This window comes from Ceratocystis lukuohia, assembly GCF_044167205.1.
Source record: "Ceratocystis lukuohia strain C4212 chromosome Unknown Supercontig5_pilon, whole genome shotgun sequence".
In the NCBI taxonomy this organism is placed as follows: Eukaryota; Fungi; Ascomycota; class Sordariomycetes; order Microascales; family Ceratocystidaceae; genus Ceratocystis; species Ceratocystis lukuohia.
In genome coordinates, this window is record NW_027263524.1 from 614001 (window position 1) to 634049 (window position 20049).

General features: G+C 50.5%; 5 protein-coding genes across 5 annotated transcripts; 2 read left to right on the top strand and 3 right to left on the bottom strand.

Annotated features, from left to right (window-relative positions):
* Nucleotides 1–698: 698 nt before the first annotated feature.
* On the top strand, nucleotides 699–2495 carry HOO65_050167 (uncharacterized protein; the record flags this gene model as incomplete). Its single annotated transcript, XM_071000803.1, has 1 exon — nucleotides 699–2495. The coding sequence occupies one exon, from the start codon at nucleotides 699–701 to the stop codon at nucleotides 2493–2495; it is 1797 nt and encodes a 598-aa protein (XP_070858226.1).
* A 1214-nt stretch (nucleotides 2496–3709) lies between these two features.
* Nucleotides 3710–4968, bottom strand: HOO65_050168 (DUF1977-domain-containing protein; the record flags this gene model as incomplete). The annotated part of the gene is made up of 2 exons (XM_071003410.1): nucleotides 3710–4284; nucleotides 4443–4968. The coding sequence occupies 2 exons, from the start codon at nucleotides 4966–4968 to the stop codon at nucleotides 3710–3712; spliced, it is 1101 nt and encodes a 366-aa protein (XP_070858227.1).
* A 2105-nt stretch (nucleotides 4969–7073) lies between these two features.
* On the bottom strand, nucleotides 7074–8570 carry HOO65_050169 (putative tyrosine-protein phosphatase; the record flags this gene model as incomplete). Its single annotated transcript, XM_071003351.1, has 3 exons — nucleotides 7074–7511; nucleotides 7627–7819; nucleotides 8014–8570. 3 exons carry the CDS (start codon nucleotides 8568–8570, stop codon nucleotides 7074–7076), a joined length of 1188 nt encoding a protein of 395 aa, XP_070858228.1.
* A 2684-nt stretch (nucleotides 8571–11254) lies between these two features.
* On the top strand, nucleotides 11255–13131 carry HOO65_050170 (putative siderophore iron transporter 1 protein; the record flags this gene model as incomplete). Its single annotated transcript, XM_071003277.1, has 2 exons — nucleotides 11255–12817; nucleotides 12901–13131. 2 exons carry the CDS (start codon nucleotides 11255–11257, stop codon nucleotides 13129–13131), a joined length of 1794 nt encoding a protein of 597 aa, XP_070858229.1.
* Nucleotides 13132–13798: 667 nt separating this feature from the next.
* Nucleotides 13799–15670, bottom strand: HOO65_050171 (putative double-stranded RNA/RNA-DNA hybrid binding protein; the record flags this gene model as incomplete). The annotated part of the gene is made up of 1 exon (XM_071000804.1): nucleotides 13799–15670. One exon carries the CDS (start codon nucleotides 15668–15670, stop codon nucleotides 13799–13801), a length of 1872 nt encoding a protein of 623 aa, XP_070858230.1.
* Nucleotides 15671–20049: the final 4379 nt, after the last annotated feature.

Consider the following 20049-nt stretch of genomic DNA (forward strand, 5'->3'; position numbering starts at 1 on the left):
CTCCTTCTGACCCTTCTATCCCTTCTATCCTCTCCTTTGTATCTCTTCTTTGGTTTGGATACTCACTCTACTGTCGTTTCCCTTTGGCCTTCTAACTCTATCTTGCTTCAAGTCCCAAAACGGTCAAACCAAAAATCATTCACTAGACGCTTTCTTTTTTTTTTTCTCCTTTCGCGCATTTTCAAGTCCCGGCTCGAGCTTTGGCTCTAGCTTTGACTTTGGCTCGCTTGAACTTTGTATGCTATGAATATATCCATACAAAACTCTCTCCATATCTCGTTTCCTTCCCTCTCTCGCTTTGTGTCTCATGCCCTTCAATCATTTTGCTTGCCGTCTCCTTTCTTGGAATCTGCAAATTCTCCATCTACTTTCCACGCACTGGTTGGTGTGCATTCCTGAGCGTGTGTCGTCTAGCATTTGTTCCATATCTATCTAACCTGGTCACAAATCTCCTATTTTTTCTGTTATATTGAACTTTCCCCCCTTAAGCAACCACATTAAACCGCCGGTATTAACACTGTCGCAGAAACAGGCAAAAAAAATTACACAAATCTGACGCGTTCCTGGCCTCTCAAACTAGCCACGATTCGTTCCTCGGATCAATTCGGACCTTCTTCTCTGCTGGTTCATTTTCTTTCAGGTCTGCTACGACAGACACAAGTACAATCCGCTCGGAAACTACCGATACGGGACCTGCCATGGCGACGCCGTGTGAAATCTCTCAACTCCACCACTCCACACTTTCCCCTTCTCTATCTCCGACAGCTCAGAACGACGATCGCGATTTCGACTCTCAAGAAGACAGTCCCACACCTACTCCAGAGTTGACTGAGTCTCCCTCCGACTCATCGCCTGACACCTCGCCGCCCGAAATCTCTATTCGCCCTTCTCGACAGAGCCTTTGGTCACCAATTAACGAAGAGCGACCAAAACAGTGGCGCTTCTTTCAAAACATGCTAGGCTCTATCAAGAACACCCCGCCGTGCACATCAGATCAACCAAGCGTCAACCGACGGCCGCATGCATACTTGAGGCTGCGATCGGTCAAGGCCTACACCCTCTACCATATCCTGTACCAGTATCAGACCACGTCATTGCATGTTCGGCCGATTTCATGGTCAGATCAACACGCTAAGGCGTTTAGAGTCCAGTGGAATCACCTGAGCCGTAGCACACATCCCACTCCGGAGCCTGCACCACCAAACGTCGGGAGCCATCACAATGCCTTGGAGCTCTCGCATTATCTTCCCATGTTCTTTTCCGTCAAAGACATGAATCCTCACAACGACCTGTCTTGTATGATGACTATTATGTGGCGGCTCTTCCCTGATCGTCATCCCTTGGTAGAGTCCCGCCCTGATACCTTGCTCCCATTCTGGCTCGCTGGCCGTCCGCATCTTAGCGCTGTTAAACTACAGGCGATTTGGCAACTTGCCGATAACCCCGAGGTCAACGACTGCTCGTTTAGCACTGAATCAACCGTGCCCTTTGACTCAGAGGCGGCTAGCGATGTGGAATCGGCTAGCTCTTCTAGGGCTAATGACGACGATGACAGTGCTACAACTTCTAAAGACGAGTCTCCCAAGTACCATGCACGCCCTGTATTAGGCTATGTCAGTCGCGATCGCCTCAATAGCTTGCGCCACGGCATGTTTAGAATTCCGCTAGGACCCAAGCGCTGTTCAAATATGCCCGTAATCAATCTTCACCGCAAAAAAGCTATGAAACTCCGTCCTGCTGTTCCTGACGAGGACATGTACATTGCAGCTTCTTTTATTGCCATGGCCCAGCGATTTTTCTATCCTCGGGTTTCCAACATTGATAGGGAATTTGACCCCGAGCAGATCCGGCCTTTTGAAGACGTCAAGTTGCGCATTATGGTTTCCGACGCGACCACTGATGATTTTATCATCTATACTACCACTGTCACCAAAGAGCTCTTGACGGCGCTGCACAACCCACGAACTGGCGTAATGCCTGGCTATGGCCCGCTCGCAGCTATGGACAGCTTGCGAATTTCCACGCAGCATGTGGCCTCCCAGCCTGTCTATGGCTTGCGTGAGCGCCTAGGCAAAGCTCTTGGTGATGTCTTTGGCGAGTCCTTTGGCGTCTTTCCGCCGCATGAAACAGAGGCCTGGGCTGAAGATTCTGTCATTGCCCAGCCGCTGACGCAAATTCGCCCACCGTGGGGTCCTACCGCAGGCCAGCCCATCATCATGCCCCGCAGCCAGGAGCAGCTGGTTAGGAAACAACTGAAACTTAAGGGCATGACGGCCCCGCCACCGCTACCGAGCCTGCAACGTCGCGTCAGTGAACACGAGCAGCTCATGCGAAGGGAAGAAGTCGAACGCAAGCGTCACGAGCTGCTAGTCTTGCCGTTCCCGCCAATGCCGGAGGGTGAGGGACAGTGGACGTCGCCAAAACGGAAGAGCGACGCGATTGAGACGGATGAAGAGGTACCGCGGGCTAAAAGGCGGCGGTCTATGGCTCTGTGATGATTGAGAGACAGACATCCAGCCGGCTAGAGGCAAGGAACAGCTGTTTATCTATATGCACATGATTTTGGAATCTTGTTTAGGCGGTGGTCTTCTTTGTGTTTTCTTTTGTTTATCCTCTATTGTCTCTTATCCATCTAGGCTTTTGGGTGGTGACGGACGGAGTAGTGGCGTTTCTGGCGGTTATTTGTTTCTGTTGCTGCTGTTGTTGAGAAACAAAATGAGATGGGCGGCTTTTATTCGCTTTGGATGGTCTTCGGATATCTGGCTGGGAGGCCAAGTTGTGTTTTGCTTCTCTTTCTCTTTTACTCTCCTTTTTTTTTCTCCCCTTTTCCTCTTATTATTTCCCCTTGACGCTTCTGTGGTGTATCCTTTTCAGGACGCCTACCTAAACCTCGCATTTATGTGCTGATACTGCCTGCTTATATTTTATATCATCTAAGCGACAAAAAGCCAGAAGGGCTTCGGGGCCTTTTTTTGTCGCACGCTCCGTATTATTCTTTTTCTTTAAACATGTCTATTTTGAAGACGAGACGAATAGATGGTGAGTTGAGATAACTGAGAGCCAGTCAAGGGATAAATACGGTTGCTGGTGTTTGGATGAAATCTACGGGAAGCTAGATCTGTGCTCTGCTGTGTGCGAACGTGTGACGTCGATGAAGCTTTTTTTTTTTTCATCATCATGATACCCTTGTTTTACTGTAGACTTGCGAATTCATAGTAATCGCCTTCACGGGCACATACACCTGCATCAACATAGATAGGCTCAGCCATATGAGCAAAAGAAAAAAAAAAAAGCTGCGATCAAAGCGAATATATAAATGATGAATGCACGTCACTTGCAGACCGAAAATGACCTCGGCTCTAGACAGCAAATGCTAAGGAGACCTTTGAGTGAAAGGGGAGAGGGGGGGGCGGGGAGGGGTCTAGTAGTAACAAATGATATGACAAGAATGTCGAAGAAGCAAGATGGCAAAACAACGTATTCTTCATGAGCGTGAAAGATGGGGTTGAGTAACGGAAAGAGAGCAGATGTAAAAAAGAGAATAAAACGCCAGCAGAACCCCCAAACGCGCAAAACCAAACTCATTAACAAAACAGAAGCATTGCAAGAACACAAACCAATACAAGCACAAAGTATAAAGCACAAAGCACAAAGCACGAGCGAGAGAAAAAGCAAGGGCATCAGCCATCCCGCTTTCCTACGCCCTCCATTACCTACTCAAGCCAAGCGTCTGCAACCTCCGGCAACTGGGCATATGGTAATGCCGCGCCGCCTCCATCTTCTCCTTGTCATCAAAGAACCAGCCCTGTGCCTCATATACCAACTGTTCGCGGCGAGCTGCCTCGCTCCCGCACTCTGCGCGGAGGACACGCACAAAAGTGCCTTCAGCCGCACGATCGAGCTCGCGCAGCTTGGCTGGGCTGTAGGTCGCAACGGCGGCGGGATCGACAAAGTAGGGGACTCCAAAGCGCGGAAGCTCGCGCTGCAGCGTCATTGGGGGAACAGGCGAATCGAAGACCATACGTGGTGTGGCAGGCGCGGCATTGCTCGAGCTCGTGAGCCCGGATAAGAGGTTGCTGAGTAGTGGCATGATGAAAAAGAAAAATATAGGCAGTAGACCAAGGAGGGTCTGCAAAGTCGACGCGGGTGTAGCGGCAGGGCGAGCGCCGCCGGCGCCAGGCTGTGTGCCAGGACGGCGCTGTGGGCGACCGCCACCAAATTGGTGAACTCTGAAGCCGGGACCGCCACCGAAGTTGAACATGAATTGCGGGCCTGCATCGAAACCTATAGATAAGAGGGTTAGAACATGGGGGGGGGTTCAAGACAGAGAGGGAGAGAGGGCAGAAAGCAAAGGAGAGGCAGAGACAGCCTTGAGAGAAAAGCCTCACTCAAGACGGGCACCTCGTGAAACACCACAAGACGAAGAAGCTGAGGTGACTCACCTGCGAATGGGCCGCCGCCAAACCCGCCGCCACCGCCGCCAAAGAACTGGCGGAACAGTTCCTCGGGCGTAATCTCGCCTTCGAACATATGGCCCTGCTGGCCACCAAAGCCTGGACGGCCACCGCCCCCGGCAAACGGATTCTGCGGAGGGCCGCCGAAGCGGTTGTCGGGATCAGTGCCGTATCGGTCGTACGTGGCGCGCTTGTCCTTGTCGCTAAGCACAGAAAAGGCACGGCTGACAATCTTGAAGGCTTCGTCAGCATGCTCGTGGCCGTTCTTGTCGGGGTGTGTCAGCAGCGACTGCTTGCGGTAGGCCTTTTTGATATCGCTCTCGGTAGCAGTGGTGCGCACAGCTTCAAGGCCCAGGATGTCGTAGAAAGCAGTTGCCGAGCACTTGCGGATGCGCTGCACAGCAGCATGCTGCTCGGGCGTGACATCACGGCCTTGATTGCCCTGGTTGTGCTCACGAGACCGGGCAGTGCTGCTGCCGGCGGTAGACTTGGCGTCGGACCCAGAGGCCGACATTATAGGAGAGAGGAGGAGAGAGTAGGGTAGGAGTCGAGCGGAAGAGGGATGGAGTGAACTGAAGTCGAAGTCGGAATTAGGGTGAGCGACAAGATTTGCTTATTGGTTATTGTCAATGGTGGTCTTAAATAAGTATAGACAGAGCAGCTAAGCGACAAGAGATCGAAGTTGGTCGAAGCTAGTCGAAGCTGGTCGAAGCCCGAGGGAGATTTGACGCAGGCCAAAGAAAAAAATAATTGAAAAAAAAAAAAGAAAGGAAAATAACAGCACGACAAAAGCTAGATAGGCTAGGCTTTGTCTGATAGGCTGATTAGACCGACAAGGTTTGGTTGAAGTCTAGGTGGAACAGCCTTCTAAGCTTGATAGTAGCGAACAGCCAAAAAGAGGGAGACGAGAAATAGTAAATAGAACAAACACTACGGCGAAATACCAGGCAAAAAGAACAGGCTGTCTTGCGTGTGTGAGGATTCCAAAGCAAGACGAAGAGGGGTAGGGGAGACAAGCTTGAACTTAGGTGTCTACGAGAGAAAGGACAGGAAATACACGAGAAGATGCAGAAGGAAAATACAGCAAAAAAAATACAGAAAATTGCAGAAACTCCAATGGATTTATCTCAGCGTGTAACGCGCCTCTCCAAGTTCACCTGCCCATTTGCTTCTTTATCCCCCAAGCATCATCCATCCTGCTGCACACGCCGCGCACCGCATGAAGCTTTTACTTGGTACGAGCTAAGCTTGTGATATTTTCCCGGCCCCTGTTTATATAGTCACGTGATCACAGTCAACCCCTTTGCCTTCTAGGGTCCACTGGTTAAACTCCGGCTCCTTTCCTCGCCTAAAACATCCACCGACGTCACCGAAACAAATTGCCGGCGACCGGGTTTCATCTTCAGGTTTCCTCTCTTCCTTTCGCTGTCAAGGACCACTCACTTGTCTATTTTTCCCGGCCTACCCTGCAATGTCTGCTAGCGATGCTGATACAGAGGTGCTGCAGCGCACCTTTCTCAGCCGCCTCGACGGCTGGGGCAGTAAGGGCTCCTCCTCCAGTACCACTTCACGCAGCCCAGGCTAACGTTATCCATCTTAGAATCCTCCATGCCGCCAGCCGGCCTTGCTACTCTCATCACAGCGCTGCACTGGCGTCCGCTGCAGCCCGTACCGGCACTGGTCCTCTCCCCGGCACTGATTTTCGCCAGCTACGTCAACGTCGCCGGCTATCCAACAGACAGCGCAGGGCTGTCGGCAGGTGTTAGCGGGCTCTATGCTTTGTTGGCGCTGCGACGCAAGCAGAAGATCCGTGCTAAGTTTCTATCAACGCGCGGGCTAGTGCGAGGTGCGGCTCTAGGTATGGCGGTGTTTAATTGTGCGGCTAGTTCGTATGTGTATAGCCGTGGTGACCGCAAAGAGGATATGGAAATGCGGGTAGAAAGAAACCGCTGGGGGGGATTACGATGATAAGCAATGAGATTATGGGGGGAGGAGAAGGGTGGATTAGCCCGGAGCAAGAAAAAAGATGCAAAAGAAAAGGATCTTCATCGAGTCGGGGGGGGGGCAGTCGGAGTCGGGTCTACAAGACTATATTTCATCACCTCTACGGTTCTTCCTACAAAGCCATCTCTGTATTATTACCACTATTACTGTCAACATCCACAAGACACAGCCCGGAAAGTATTGACAATAAATTAACGTAACGAAGGGAAAGCGAATATCACGCTGCACTATGCGTCTACACATAAAGCAGCCAGATGTACACATGGGCAAGTTACATAGGCCATCTCATCCTAGTGTCGAGGGGAAACAGTCGGCCAAGTCAAGATAAAAGCAATTGCAGATAACCAGTAAGCAGTAAGCAGTAAGCGGCAAACGTAGCAGAGAAAAGCAAGCAACACAGTAAGCCTCCCGTATTAGACATCTCAGCGCTTGATAAGTCTTAAGAGGGCGCATTTCAAGCAAGGCAAAGGAGAAACAACGAGACAAAAACACGCAAATCGGGGACTGGTACCCGCGATGACAAGAAAAGAAAGACAAGAAGAGGGAGTGCGGTAGAGCGATAGTCTACCGACTCGCAGTCGATCATCGCAGCCATTTCATGGCCATGCCGGTCGGTCATTGGTCACCTGACACGGCAGCCAGGGGAGCTAGCGAAGGAACTAATCTGCAGTACGTGGTGGACCAGATCAGGATCAAGACAAAGGCAAGAAAAATCGGATTGGCCAGAGAGAGACTAAAGGCAGGGCGGCGGGCAGAGGGACGGCAGCGGAAGCAGTAGAAAGAGCGAAGGCCTGCCAGTATAGAGGCAAGGCTAGTGGTTATGATGGCATGGCGGGAGGAAAACAAGGAGAAAGAGGGAAAGAGGGAAGGGGAAGAGAAGAAGGGCGAAGACAAGGCGCGGGGAGAGAGAGATCTAACATCAAAGTTGGCTAGATAGGCCAGGTCGCAGTCGCGGGCCTTTTCGCCGGCGTAAAGGTTGTACTCGGCCAGGATGTCGGAGACTGCCCATCCAGAAAGGTGGCGTAAGACGCCAATGACGCAGCCAGTGCGATGCTGTAACGAGGAATGTTTAGTCCATAGCCGCCTCAGGGGGCAAAGGAGAATGCGAGCGCGAGGAGACTGGGCGTCAGCCTCTCTACTCTTGCCGTTATGCTAGGCTAGCACGTACCTTTCCGTGGTTGCAATGCACCAGCACAGGCTGATTTCGTTTGTCGCATACCGTTTCCATGATGGCATTCATGACATCGGCTGGAATGGCCTTCTTCTTAGTGCCCTCCATGTCAACAACGCAGTGGTTGATGTCATTGGCGGCCATGAAGTGGGCGAATTCGGGATCGATGGAATCCTTTTTTACCAGAGTGCTGAAAGAGAACAGAAGGGAAGCGTCAGAAATACAGCGCAGGAGGTGGAAGGGTATGCCTGTGTGGTCTCTAATCTTCTCCCACGTAGCCAATACAGATGACAGCTAAAAGAGCCTCATTCTCTCTCTCTCTCTCTCTGTTCTTCTCTCGCCTCATCTGCGCGTGACCCTGCACTAATACTAATAGCAACTTACATGATAGTCTTGAGGCCCAAGGTGCCCAGAAAAGACAAGTTCTCTGTCTTGGGAAAGTCACTGCGGTAAATGCCGGGGGCCACGATGCCAAAGTTGGCGGGTGCCTTACACGGGGCATTGGCAGGCTGGCCGTGGATTTTGGTAGTAGAAGAAGACAGGTCACTGATACTGCTGCTGCTGCTGCTATGCAGCTCAAATGCGGCGGTATTGACGTCATTGTAGGCCCCAGCCAAGGCCAGCGCCGTCTGGTGCGGGCTGGGAGAGTTGTGCACGGGGTCCATAGTAGCAGCAGAGACGGACACGGGTAGAGGAAGCGTAGACATAAACCGTGAGACGTCGGGGGCTGGCTCATAAGTAGTGGTAGTGCGTGGAGTTGAAATAGAAGCAACAGTGGCAATAGTAGCGTCCATATTAGGATTGGTGCTGTTGCGCTGTGGGGGCGCGAGGGCTTTGCGGCTGGCAGTAGTAGTAGTGGTGGAAGCAGAGGCAGAGGCAGAGGCAGCAAGCGAGTGTTCTGAGGAGCGACGGTTGGATAGGACGAAAGTTGGTTGGGTCATTGCAGAGAACGGGGATAGCAGCGAAGATTGAGATGAAAGAGAAGAAGGGTTGGTTTGCCTGGAGAGGGAGAGGAAAGTAGAAGAAGGGGGGGGGGGGAGAAAATAATTAAAAAAAAAAAAAAAAAAAAAGAATTAAAGAATTAAAGAATTCGATGACGCACAGTGAATATTCACAAAGCGCTTGGGATAGAATCTGGGCTGGCTTCTTGATTCGTCTCTTTTGTCCAGAGTATCAAGAATAGATGAGAATGACACGAAAGAATTTAATAGAAGGCAGTGACACAGCGAGGCAGAAGGAAAGTAGAGAAGTGATGGGACAGAAGAACGAGTTGTGGAAGATTGTACCAAAAAAAAAAAAAAAAAAAAGGCAGAAAAAGAATCATGTCCTTTTTAATTCTGCAAAGGCGGGCAACATCGCCGCCCGCCCCCCGTTCCACGCAAAAAGGGATCTGAGCCAAAATAATAAAAACAAATAATAAATAAATAAAAATAAGAGCTACAAGCCAGCCCTCCTAGTCTGTTTTAGTATTTAGACTTTGTCTAACGCTGTTCCAGTGGCCTCTCCAGCTGGCTGTCAGCTGCAGTCCGCTGTAGCCCACACCACACTAGCCACTGGACACCGCTAGGCCTGAAGCCCTTCTGACTAGATCCCCACTAGATGCGCTTAGATGAGATCAACCCGATACACAAACACTACACAACGACAATAACCACATCTTACCCCCCCATTTTAAGCTGTTGAGCCAGAGCAGCTTAGTTTAACGCCATCTGCAGTGTCGTGGCTGCCTAGCTGCCTAAAGGCATCATGCCTGATGTGCTCTGTACTGTACCTGCGTTGGTACTTTTCCTGCTCTCCATCTTCGTCCCATAAACTAACTATCCCCTCCCCTTTTGCTCTTTTGCTCTTTTGCCCTTTTGCTGCTCTCCTATCCTGTCTTGTCTCTTTCTCTAATCTCTTCTCTCCTCTTCTCCAGGGGAAACTCGCATAGAAAAACCCAAAAATAAAAATAAAAGTAAAATAAGAAAACAAAACAAACGAAAACCTCCGCCGCCGGGTCCCGGTGGACATAACTCGTCTAGAGACAGGGGAAAGAGGAAAAGAGGAAAGAGCAGATGAGGCGTTACGCCACACCTCACCAATCCCTTTGGCAGCGTTTGCCTCCCAGCCCGATCCAGACCCAGGCGCGGGCTTTAGCAACTGATCCAATCCCGCCTCGCCGCGGCTCGTCGAGACTCTGCCTCGGTGCCGCCCTTCACCGGCTCCTTTTTCGACTTAGTCAGTCGTGAAGTGCTTTGAAATCGCACTTCCCATCGATAACCAAAGTTCCTTTTGCCCTTCCTCAACAATACTCCATCGCATAATCCCGTAATACCGCGATCCTCTCTTCCCTCCTTCCCATCAACAAATCCCCCCACGCCGCCCGGCGGCCAGAGCCTGAGCCAGGACCTCTTATCCCCCAAAATAAACATGCCATCCCACTTTGGTCTTTTTTTGCCTCTTCATAATACTTTTATGCTCTTGTTGCCCTGCCCTGCCCGTGCCCGTGCTTTGCGACAACCCACAAACCTGTCATTGTCAAATCATCACAAACACAACACGGAAAACAGAGCACGTGGTTTGTGGTAGGTTATAGTGGCTCATAGTGGCTCATAGTGCCTTAATATTCGTCAACAGTGGGTGCATGGTGGTGTATAGTGGTGTTATGCAACGGTCACCAGCTGCACAATCACACCACGCAGAAAAAGCAAAACAAACTACCCTCCTAAAAGGGACGGTCTCCCCACAAAGAGAACAGACAATTAATGGATCGTTCGCAAATCTTACCGTGTCTGCCTCCCGCCGCAATGCCCCTTTAACTTGCTTTGGACGACCTAAGCTGCAAGCTACAGACTAGACTAGTCAGTCTCCATGTGTTAGGGTACAGGGTTTCAAGCAGCAATTACACAGTATTTTAGACAGTATGAATTGAATACACTGTACATGAAAAGACTGTGTTACACACGACCAGCCGCAAAAATTTCTTGTACTCCGTCTACACCACAATTTGCCGTCAATTGTAGGATCGATGGTGTAGTTGGTTATCACGTTTGTCTAACACTCATCTTCGAATGGATGGACACAAAAGGTCGGCGGTTCAAGTCCGCCTCGATTCATTTTTTTGCGGCCCTGGCTTTTCACGCTCTCTCTGTTCAACTGCTTTCGTCACTTTTCTCCTCCCCGCCAATCTTTTTGGCCATTGTTCATAGATTCCACTAGCCTCTGGGACTAGTTGATATAGTTCCTGACCGTGTGTGCTTAGGCGGCTAGTACTACTCAGTATCACACAATTTGCTGCCTGAAAAGCCCGCGCTTTCTTTATAGCATTTCCAATCTTTGAATAGTCATGATACTAACAGACAGCCTATTATGATGCCTTTCTGCTCTAGAGAATCCGCTACTGTAAGCGGTCGGGCTCAACTGCCTGGTTCCAGCCTTGGACAGAGATCTTTGAAAACAGCGGCAAGTTCCGGTTGCGATTAAACACGAAGTTATGGCCGACCTGGCGTATATAAATCATCGCAGTCTCTGGCTGCCGCTCTGGCTCTTTAGTATTCCTGTATATCTCTGTATTGATCTTGCAACCATCAGACTTCTTCAACAGAATCTTCCACCTTGAAGCCTTTGCTTTGTCCCGTCCCAAGCCATGCCGCCTCAACAGGCGGGTTTCGATATTGGGTCGTCTTCCACGGCCACGCCCTCTAACCTTCCCCTTCCTAGTCCCTCAATCTCTGACATTCCCGCCAACGCTATTCCCGCACTGGAAACCACTGCTACAGCCAGTGACAGCTCAAGAAAAAATGAGGTTGTTCATAGCATCAGCAATGTTCTGACTCAGCCCAGCTCGCCGCTTGTAGCCGCCATAACTTCTAGCGACTCGGCGGGTGTGGTGCGTATGAAAGGCATAAACGCTATAACCACGCCACGGGACAAAGCAATGCTGTTCCTCGGCGTGCTAGTGCTTTCGTGGGCGTATGGGCTGGATGGCACCATGCGTTACACATACCAGAACTACGCCACAGCTTCCTTCCACCAGCACTCTCTCCTCGCTACAGTAAATGTCCTCCGTGCAGTGATTGCCACAGTGGCCCAGCCAACAGCCGGCAAGATCGCCAACGTCTTTGGCCGCATGGAACTTATATTCCTCGCTATCCTGTTCTACACTGTCGGTACGGCTATCCAAGCCGCCTCCTCCACAATGAACACGTTTGCGATGGGCGCCGTGCTGTACCAAATCGGCTACACTATGACCATTCTTCTGGTTGAAGTGCTTGTAGCAGACAGCAGTTCGACACGTGACCGTGTGTGGGTGTCGTATATTCCTGCGCTACCGTTTGCCGTTAACACCTGGATTTCGGGCTTCATTGCTGACCATGTGCTTCGGACACTTGGCTGGGAATGGGGCATTGGGATGTGGGCTATAATTTTTCCTGTGTGCTGCATGCCGCTGCTGTATGTGCTGACCTCACTGGAGCGCCGCGCTAAGAGGAAGGGGTTAATTCCACCCGCCCCCAAGACCTCGCTAGCCGAGTACTTCCATAAGCTGGATGTACCAGGCGTCATTCTAATCGCCATCTCGTTTTCGCTGCTGCTTGTACCGTTGACTTTGGCGGGCGGCGCTGCTTCTCAATGGAGGCAGCCTTATATCCTTGTTCCTCTCGTGCTTAGTGTTCCAGCTTTTGCAGCGTTGGGATATTGGGAGGCTAACCTAGCCCGATACCCAATGGTGCCGTTCAGCGCTCTCAAGGACCGCGGTGTTTGGGCACCCCTAGTTCTGGCACTGCTGCTCAATCTGGCATGGTATATGCAGGGCGATTACCTATACACGTCTCTAGTGGTGTGCTTCGACTTCTCAGCACCAATGGCAGTAATTGTGGCGTCCCTGTACTCATTTGTTGGCACAGTGGTGGGATTTAGCAATGGGCTACTGATTCGCCGTGTGCGGCGTCTCAAGTTCTCGATTGTCGCAGGCACAATCCTGATGGCCGTAGCCTTTGGCTTGATGATGAAGTTCCGCGGCTCGCCCACTTCATTTGGCAAGGCTGGAATCATCGTGTGCGAATGTATTCTGGGCTTTGCCGGCGCTCTGTACCCCTACCCAACGCAGGCTGTGCTCCAAGCTCGCCTCAAGCATGAGCATCAGTCGGCTATGCTCGGGTCTATCTTGCCATGTACCAAGTTGGATCAGCCAGCGGGAATGCGCTGTCCGGTCTGCTATGGCGCCAGACTCTCCCTAAACTGTTACATAAGAACATGCCGGGAAATGCGGCTCTAGCAATAGCAACCTTCCAGGACCCTATTGGCACTTCTGACAAGTTTCCCGTGGGTACGCCGGAGCGCACTGCCATTATCAAATCAATCAGCAAGGTTCAGTACCACTTGTGCATTTTCGGGCTTGCACTGAGCGGGCCCATCATCGGCATTGCCATGATACTCAGGGACCACAAATTGAATGACAAGCAGACGTTAGCTGAGGAGAATGACGGGCTGGTTGATGAGAAGGCGGGAAACACGACGGGTTAGCACATGCTGAAAGGCTATAGTTTGTTTGTTTGTTTGTTCTATTTAACGTCTACCTTACTGTTATTTCGCAGAAATACGACGGCATGTTCTGGACGGAAGGGGAGTTAGAAGATGTCGTCTTCCGACCCCTCTTCCGGGCAGTCAGCAGTTGCAGGTACTCGTCTTCATTGGAATAATCCTATGACTTTTTAGGGTCCGGCCATGCGGCCAGGAGTCTTCTCAGTTTAGACGTTGCCCAAGGGCTTCCCTGCTGGTTGGGTGGTTGTGTTTCCAGGGTTGGTTACCTGGTGTTTTGGCTTGCGGCGCCCTACCTATATAATAGTCTAGTCTAAAAGGCCAACGGCTATCTGCTTCGGGTGTATGCCCTGGCAGGGTACGTCGGTTTTGTCCTCTGTTTGGCGAAGTGGTTGTCGCATTTTCAACAATAGACCATGGGCCTCTGGAGAAAGGGTCCTTCCGAATCTCTTCGGGGTCCTTTCGACATCTCCTTCTGCTCTTGTCTTCTTTTTCATTTTTTTTTTTTTTTTTTTCCTTTTTTGACCCCTTCTCTCGCTTTCCTCCCTCTCTTCCTTGCTTCGCCGCCCCTTTCGATCCCCTGTCTCCTCCTTCTCCTCCTCTCGTCCTCACTGCGTGTAGCTGTGCTGTATGTGTGTGCGGGTTGCTTTGTTCACCTCCGCTGTAGGTGCTTCAGGTTCCGATGTAGCACGCTAGCAATGTACTTTGTTGCTTTTGTGTTTTTCAGTAGCTTGTCCGTAAACCTTTGGCTCCAAGGCCTTGGCAAAGTCCTGCACGTCCACATGTGCCCTCGTTCTTTGGGCTGGTTGCAGTGAGTGCACTTGCGTGGGCACTTGTGGTTGAAACGGTCGTGGTACTGGTCAAAGTCTCCATGTCCCGTCCTGGCAGCCAGGATGTGCCCCAGTTCTGTTCTGTCCAGGCCTTTATAGCCCGGCACGCGGAACGGGGGGTTGCATGGGATACCGTCAAGTGGGCGATATCCTTCCTGCTCCTTCCACCATTTCTCATACTCCTCACGCAGTTGGTTTCTCCTCCATCTTTGTGCCCCTGCCAGACTGGCGCGGGGCTCAAGGTTGGATCCGAGGCATCCAAGTTTGGCTTGTGCGTCGGCTTGTTCGTTTCCCTCCAGGCCTACATGTCCTGGGACCCAGAGCACTTGGACGCGTCTCCTGTCATCCTTGCTCTTCCACATGTTCAGGGTCCGTTTGGTTTCGTCAATGATGTCCTGGGAGGTACTATTTCGCGATTGTGGGTTGCGTAGGCGGTCGACTATTCCTTGGTTGTCCAGACAAATCCAGATTTCCTCGGCGTCCGTGTGTGCCACAGCCCGCCACGCTGCCTCGCAGGCTCCGTACGCTTCTGCGTCCGCCACCTCCATCCATTTGCCCAGAGCTATGTGTCCTGTTTCCAGGGTAGCTCCGTTTGTGGTGGTGACCCATCCTGCGCCTGTGTTCCCCTTTGTGTCTTTCGAGCCATCCGAGTAGGCTATAAGCGTCCCCACAGGTGCCATGTCTACCTCCTCTCTGTGCTTCTCTGCTTCTTTTTCTTTGCTGAGCCACTGTCGAGGGGGCATGGGTGGTCCGGCGACCTTCGGCCTCAGTGTTGTGTGGGTTTCCATTCTCACTGGAAGCATTCTTCGTATCCTCAACATGGCCGGATTGTACTGGGCTCCTCTCAGCGTATGATCCTTGTCCAGTGTGTGCCAGCGTATGGCTTCCCTTCTTTTTTCGTCCTCCCACATGAGTTCGATTGGTGGGAAGCTTGCTGCGTGGTGTAGGCACTCTTTTGGCGTTGTGCAGTACATGGGTAGGGCTGCCCTCAGGCAGTTTCTGATTGCGACGTTGACTTTCTCTGCTGCTGTTTTCGTCGTTTCAGTTCCTATCCACGCACTCGTTGCGAAGAGTGCTTTGCTCATCGCACACGCCCGGGCTGCGTTCAGCATGCATGCTGTGTCTGCTCCCTTATAGCACCCAGCCAGGTATCTCAGGCTGTTGGCTACTCGGTTGATGCTTGCTGTCGTTTTCATGGTGTGCCCGTTGAAAAGGAGGTTGGCGTCGAAATGGAGTCCCAACCATCGCATTGTCTGCTTTTTTGGTGTGGGGTTCACTTCACCTATTCCTTCAATCGTGACGGATGGATTGTCAGTGATCCTTCTTCTGCCCTTGATGTGCAGGAGTGTTGATTTTCCCGGGTCTAGTTCTAGCCCGTTCTGTACCGTCCACTCTGTCACTGTTTCCATCAGTGTTTTGATTTTCTGGCAGTTGTCATCGAAAGTATAGCCACTAACTACCAGCGCCCCATCGTCTGCGTATCCCAAGAGATAAGGTATTCTCCTGTAGATGGGAGCCATGAAAAGCATGAAAAGAATAGGCGAGACTGGGGAGCCTTGTGGGAGGGAGCCTCCTACTCGCTTCGTTGTCCAGCCCTCTTCTGTTTGCATGCGGGCGGTCCTTCCCTCCATGAAACTTCTTGCCCAGCGACATAGCTTGGTTGGCCATCGGTTTTCAGACAGCTGTCTCTCCATTCTGCTGAAAGGCTATACAGTAGTAAAAAGAAATGGAGAGAGCAAAGAAAAAGATATGATCAACCGGCATTATTATGTCCAGTTACTTGGATAGGTGCTTGTATGTATGTATGTACTATTTAGCGTCTACCTACCAGTTTTCCCGGTAATACGACGGATTAATTCATTATCCATCCATCTCTTCTCGCAGCATTCCCGTCTGATCATCATGGAATAAAAAGCTAATGGTCAAAAAGTGAACCGAGGCGGACTTGAACCGCCGACCTTTTGTGTCCATCCATTCGAAGATGAGTGTTAGACAAACGTGATAACCAACTACACCATCGGTCCTCCGATCGGCGGTAAAAGGTGGCCTTGAAATACAATATGTGCTCCGGCTCCGAAAAAAAAAAAAGCCGAGACACAATACCTTTTGTAGACATTAAATATATTCAATTCGTAGACGTTAAATATATTCAAGTTCAATATATTCAATTCAATCCAATGCGTTTCGGCTATGAGCACAGAAAAGATGCCATCAGCTAAACCCAAGTTCATGTTCGCAAAATGGTACCATCCACTCGGGATCCGTGTCTCCACCGGGCCCCCCTTCCGTGTTTCCCGTTGCAAGGGTTTCACCAGGACGGGGCACGGTCATGTTTTCGCGACAAAGACTTCGATACGTGCCATAAGCGATGGGAACACAATTGTCCGCCTGGGGGCAAACAGCCAACCATGGAAACCGGCAGGCACGCCCCAGAGACGCCCTACACCCAGACGCATCTGCAACTAACGACCGACCGCCGGTGAGCTGCACAGGAAGGCCGTGGTCAATGTGTTAAATACAGCTACGGCAAATATTCAACACAGACTAAGCCACGGGCCAAGATGTACCAGGCCGGAATATGAAATCATAGGCAAAAAACGGTTGAAATGCTTGGGCCAAGTCCCTGAGCAGCCCACTGAATGCAAAGGCTGGCCTGTGTAACGGCAGCACTGGAATGAAGAAAGAGTAGGCCCCCAACTCTGCTGCAGCCAATAACCCTAACACACGACACACTAGGGTTGCATGCGCGTGCGTCGTGGTCAATCTCTCACCACTCAGCATCATCCTTGCACAACAGCCTCTGTATCGCCAGTGAACATGGCATTCCCTGTTTGGGCTTTTCTCTCCTTGTTGCTGTATGCATTGAGCTCTGGTTCATGGGCAATATTTTTCGGCTTATATTTCAATAAATAAAAGGCTCAACAAGACCGAGATAGAAGGTCATTTAACTTGCATTCTGGTTCCAGAGTCTCTGCAGTCCTGCTCTTTTCACCTGTTTTGACGCGGGTCATTTTATGATTAAGTCTTGTTTCATAAAAGAACAGGATAGGACACAAGGGAAAAGGGCATTTGGGGAGGGGTATTTCCCGGATGATAGGGGCCGGGGCTGGGGTTGAGTGTGATGGAAGCTTGGGCGTTGATGTGCCCTGAGTCCTTCATTTTCTTCCCTCAAGCTTGGGCTGCTTTTCTTGTCACCTGGAGCCCAAGAAGGGCCTCGTTAGAAAGGCGAGAATTTGGATCGTCAGGGGCTTTTTTTTTCCTTTTTCTTTTGTCTTCTTCTTGGGGTTTGTCATTTCATTTTCTTATGGTGTCCGGGAAACGGGCTGGCTTGTGGGTGTCACGGGCAGATAAACAACGGGGGAGTGAGTCTTTTTTATTTTATTTTTATTTTTATTTCCTTTATTTGTGCTTGGTATTAAACGAAATGTGACTTGATTCAAGTCTGGGTCGGCTCGAAACAAAGGGGAAGAGAAATAAAGACAAATAAAAGACGGGAGAGACAAAAAGGAGAGCTTGACATACATACATAGATACGTACACACATACACAAGTATAGCACCTGACAAGTGGTCAATGTGACGCACCGAGCCACAGCTACTAGCTTGCACTGGCTCTGTACGCCAGATAATGCTAATGTTTAGCAAGTAATGCATGCTTTGTTCATTTCATGGAAAGCAGCGAAATGATGCCATGGGCTGGGATTCGTCATGGCATATACTCCTCCAGTGTATTATATTAGACTTTGCGAATTCTAGCTTCCTACTCCTGCTGCTGCTCCTGGAGGAGGAAGGGCCTTCCTTACGCATATCATGCACAACTTACACACGTTTTTGGCTTTAGTGTGCATATGCAAATTTTACGAGCGACACTAGCGAAGATTGGATTCATTGTTCTTGGGAATCGAGGAGAGCGAGTCTAAGTAGGAAGAAAGGGTTCTTCGCTGGCGTAGTTAGCAGAGCACAGCGAAAAGAAAGAGAAAGCCCGTACGTAATATAACGGGCTAAGACGAACAAGCCACAGCCAGACGCCATGCAACACCAGCTAGATACCTGATTCAGTCCCGTGGTCACCAAGTCAGCTTCACTGAGCAGCGACAACGGCCGCAACCACAACCACAGTGACGGAGCCAAGAGCTTGCGATTTGGTTTTCTGTTTCTTCAGTCAGCCCGAGTCTCAGATATTGGAGGAAAGGGGAGACCCAGGAGAAAAGGAAGCGAGAAGGGAAGAAGGGAAGAAGGAAAAAGAGGAGCCAATGGTACCAGGCCTTATTCCCGATTTGCCTTCCTCTTGCTTGTATTCTTCATCTTGGCCTTGCTCTTAATCTTAGCAGAAGGCGGATGGATGGATTAGGAGAGTGAGCCCGGCTGGGGTTGCTTATCACATCGCCTTCGCGTCACCGTTGCAGCGCAGTTTTCAGCAGCGTGTGTATGGTAGCCAAAGACAGGCAGGACTGTCCGTCTGCATGTAACTGTCCTGTTTTATTGTGGGCAAGGACAAGAAGGGGTTAGAGAACTGCACGATCTAGAATCCCTCCAATGAAACAAGATTGTCGTGTGCTTATCTGCAGAGGCATGGCAGCGAGGTTATCAGGACCTTTTTCTTGGGGAAGGGGGGGAGGGGGGAGGAAGGGGTACATAAAATGCATCAAGTGCGCATGTGGGCGTGCACATGTATGTATAACGATCTCTGGTATAGGCAAATAAATATGAGCGTAAATATAGGAACAAAAATTAGTTAGATATAAACATGCCAGCAAACATAAACGTGAAAAATTAAATAAGAATAAAGAAGCATAAAAAAAAGCAAATCTAGAAACATTTGTGCTTTCTTTTCTTGGCTATTTCCTGGTGCTTTGTTTGTTGCGTGGAACATGCCATTATGTATTCCTGCTTAATTTTTTCTTCGTTGCGTAGTTGCTTTTCTTGCCTTGTGCCTTCCTTGGATGCTTTGCCTCTCCACTTCCCAGCGCCTCCCCCCCCCCCCCCCCAGCCGGCCCACCTGCTGCATTTAGGCCTGCCCTCCAGGGCTGAGGTCGACGGTCCTTCCTTTTTTGTGGTGGCTGCTTGCTTATGCCCTCTGTACCAGGCTCTCTTGCATTCTGGTACGCTGCTACGCATTTTATGCCTTGTACTCGGCTCTGCCATCTGTTTATTTATTCTTCGTCTCTTGTTTTGTCTTATATTTATTCAAACCTTACGAAGAAAGAGAGTCAGAAAAGGATCAAGCTTCTTGTCTAGCTTCAAAGCTTTTTTCTCCTCTGGCTCTTGTCAGTCAAGCTCTGACCAGGCGTGCAACTTGGCGTAATTTATGGCTATTATTCGTGTGCTAATAGGAATCTAACAAGACGAAACGCGATGCATGCGGTACTTGTCATAACCTTGTAGCTTTATGTTGGCTTACTTTGTCTGTTGGCAGGTACTTTCCACCCACCTTCCCCTTCCATTTATTAACTCGACCTCGAGGTTGAGGGGAGGGTCTTATCGCCCCTTATTTAACCTTGTCTTGTACCCCTATAGCCTTGCATGCGCAGATATTGCATGAGACGGTATTTACATAAACACAATACAGGTGGGAGTATCAATCGGCGTTGTAGTTTTGGTAGTCTTGTGTGCCGTGATTGTGACTGTGCTTGTGCTTGTGCTTGTGTTGGTGCTCCAGTTACCATATTGGTGCAAGCAAAGCAAGCGATGGATGGAGTGGGGGGGGGGGGGGGGGGGGGCAAGCTACAAGATAACTGAGCAGGGAAGAGGCGGCTGGGGAAATTGAGCCTGTGGAGCTTCCCATGATGGGTTGTAGAAGGGCTAGGCTCGTAAATTTGCTTGCTCTTGTTTCTGCTGCAACAAAAATGAGGTACGGGAGGGAAGGGGAGAAGGAGAGAGGGGAGGGCAGGATGGAAGGGGGAGGGGGGAGAGAGAGAGAGCAGGAGAGAGAGAGAGCAGGAGAGAGAGAGAGCAGGAGAGAGAGAGCAGGAGAGCGGAAAGCAGGAGAGCAGGATACGTCTAGAACAAAGTAGATGGAGATGGACAATAACGTTCGGAGGCGGCAGGCAGCGTGCACATGTGTACATGTGTAC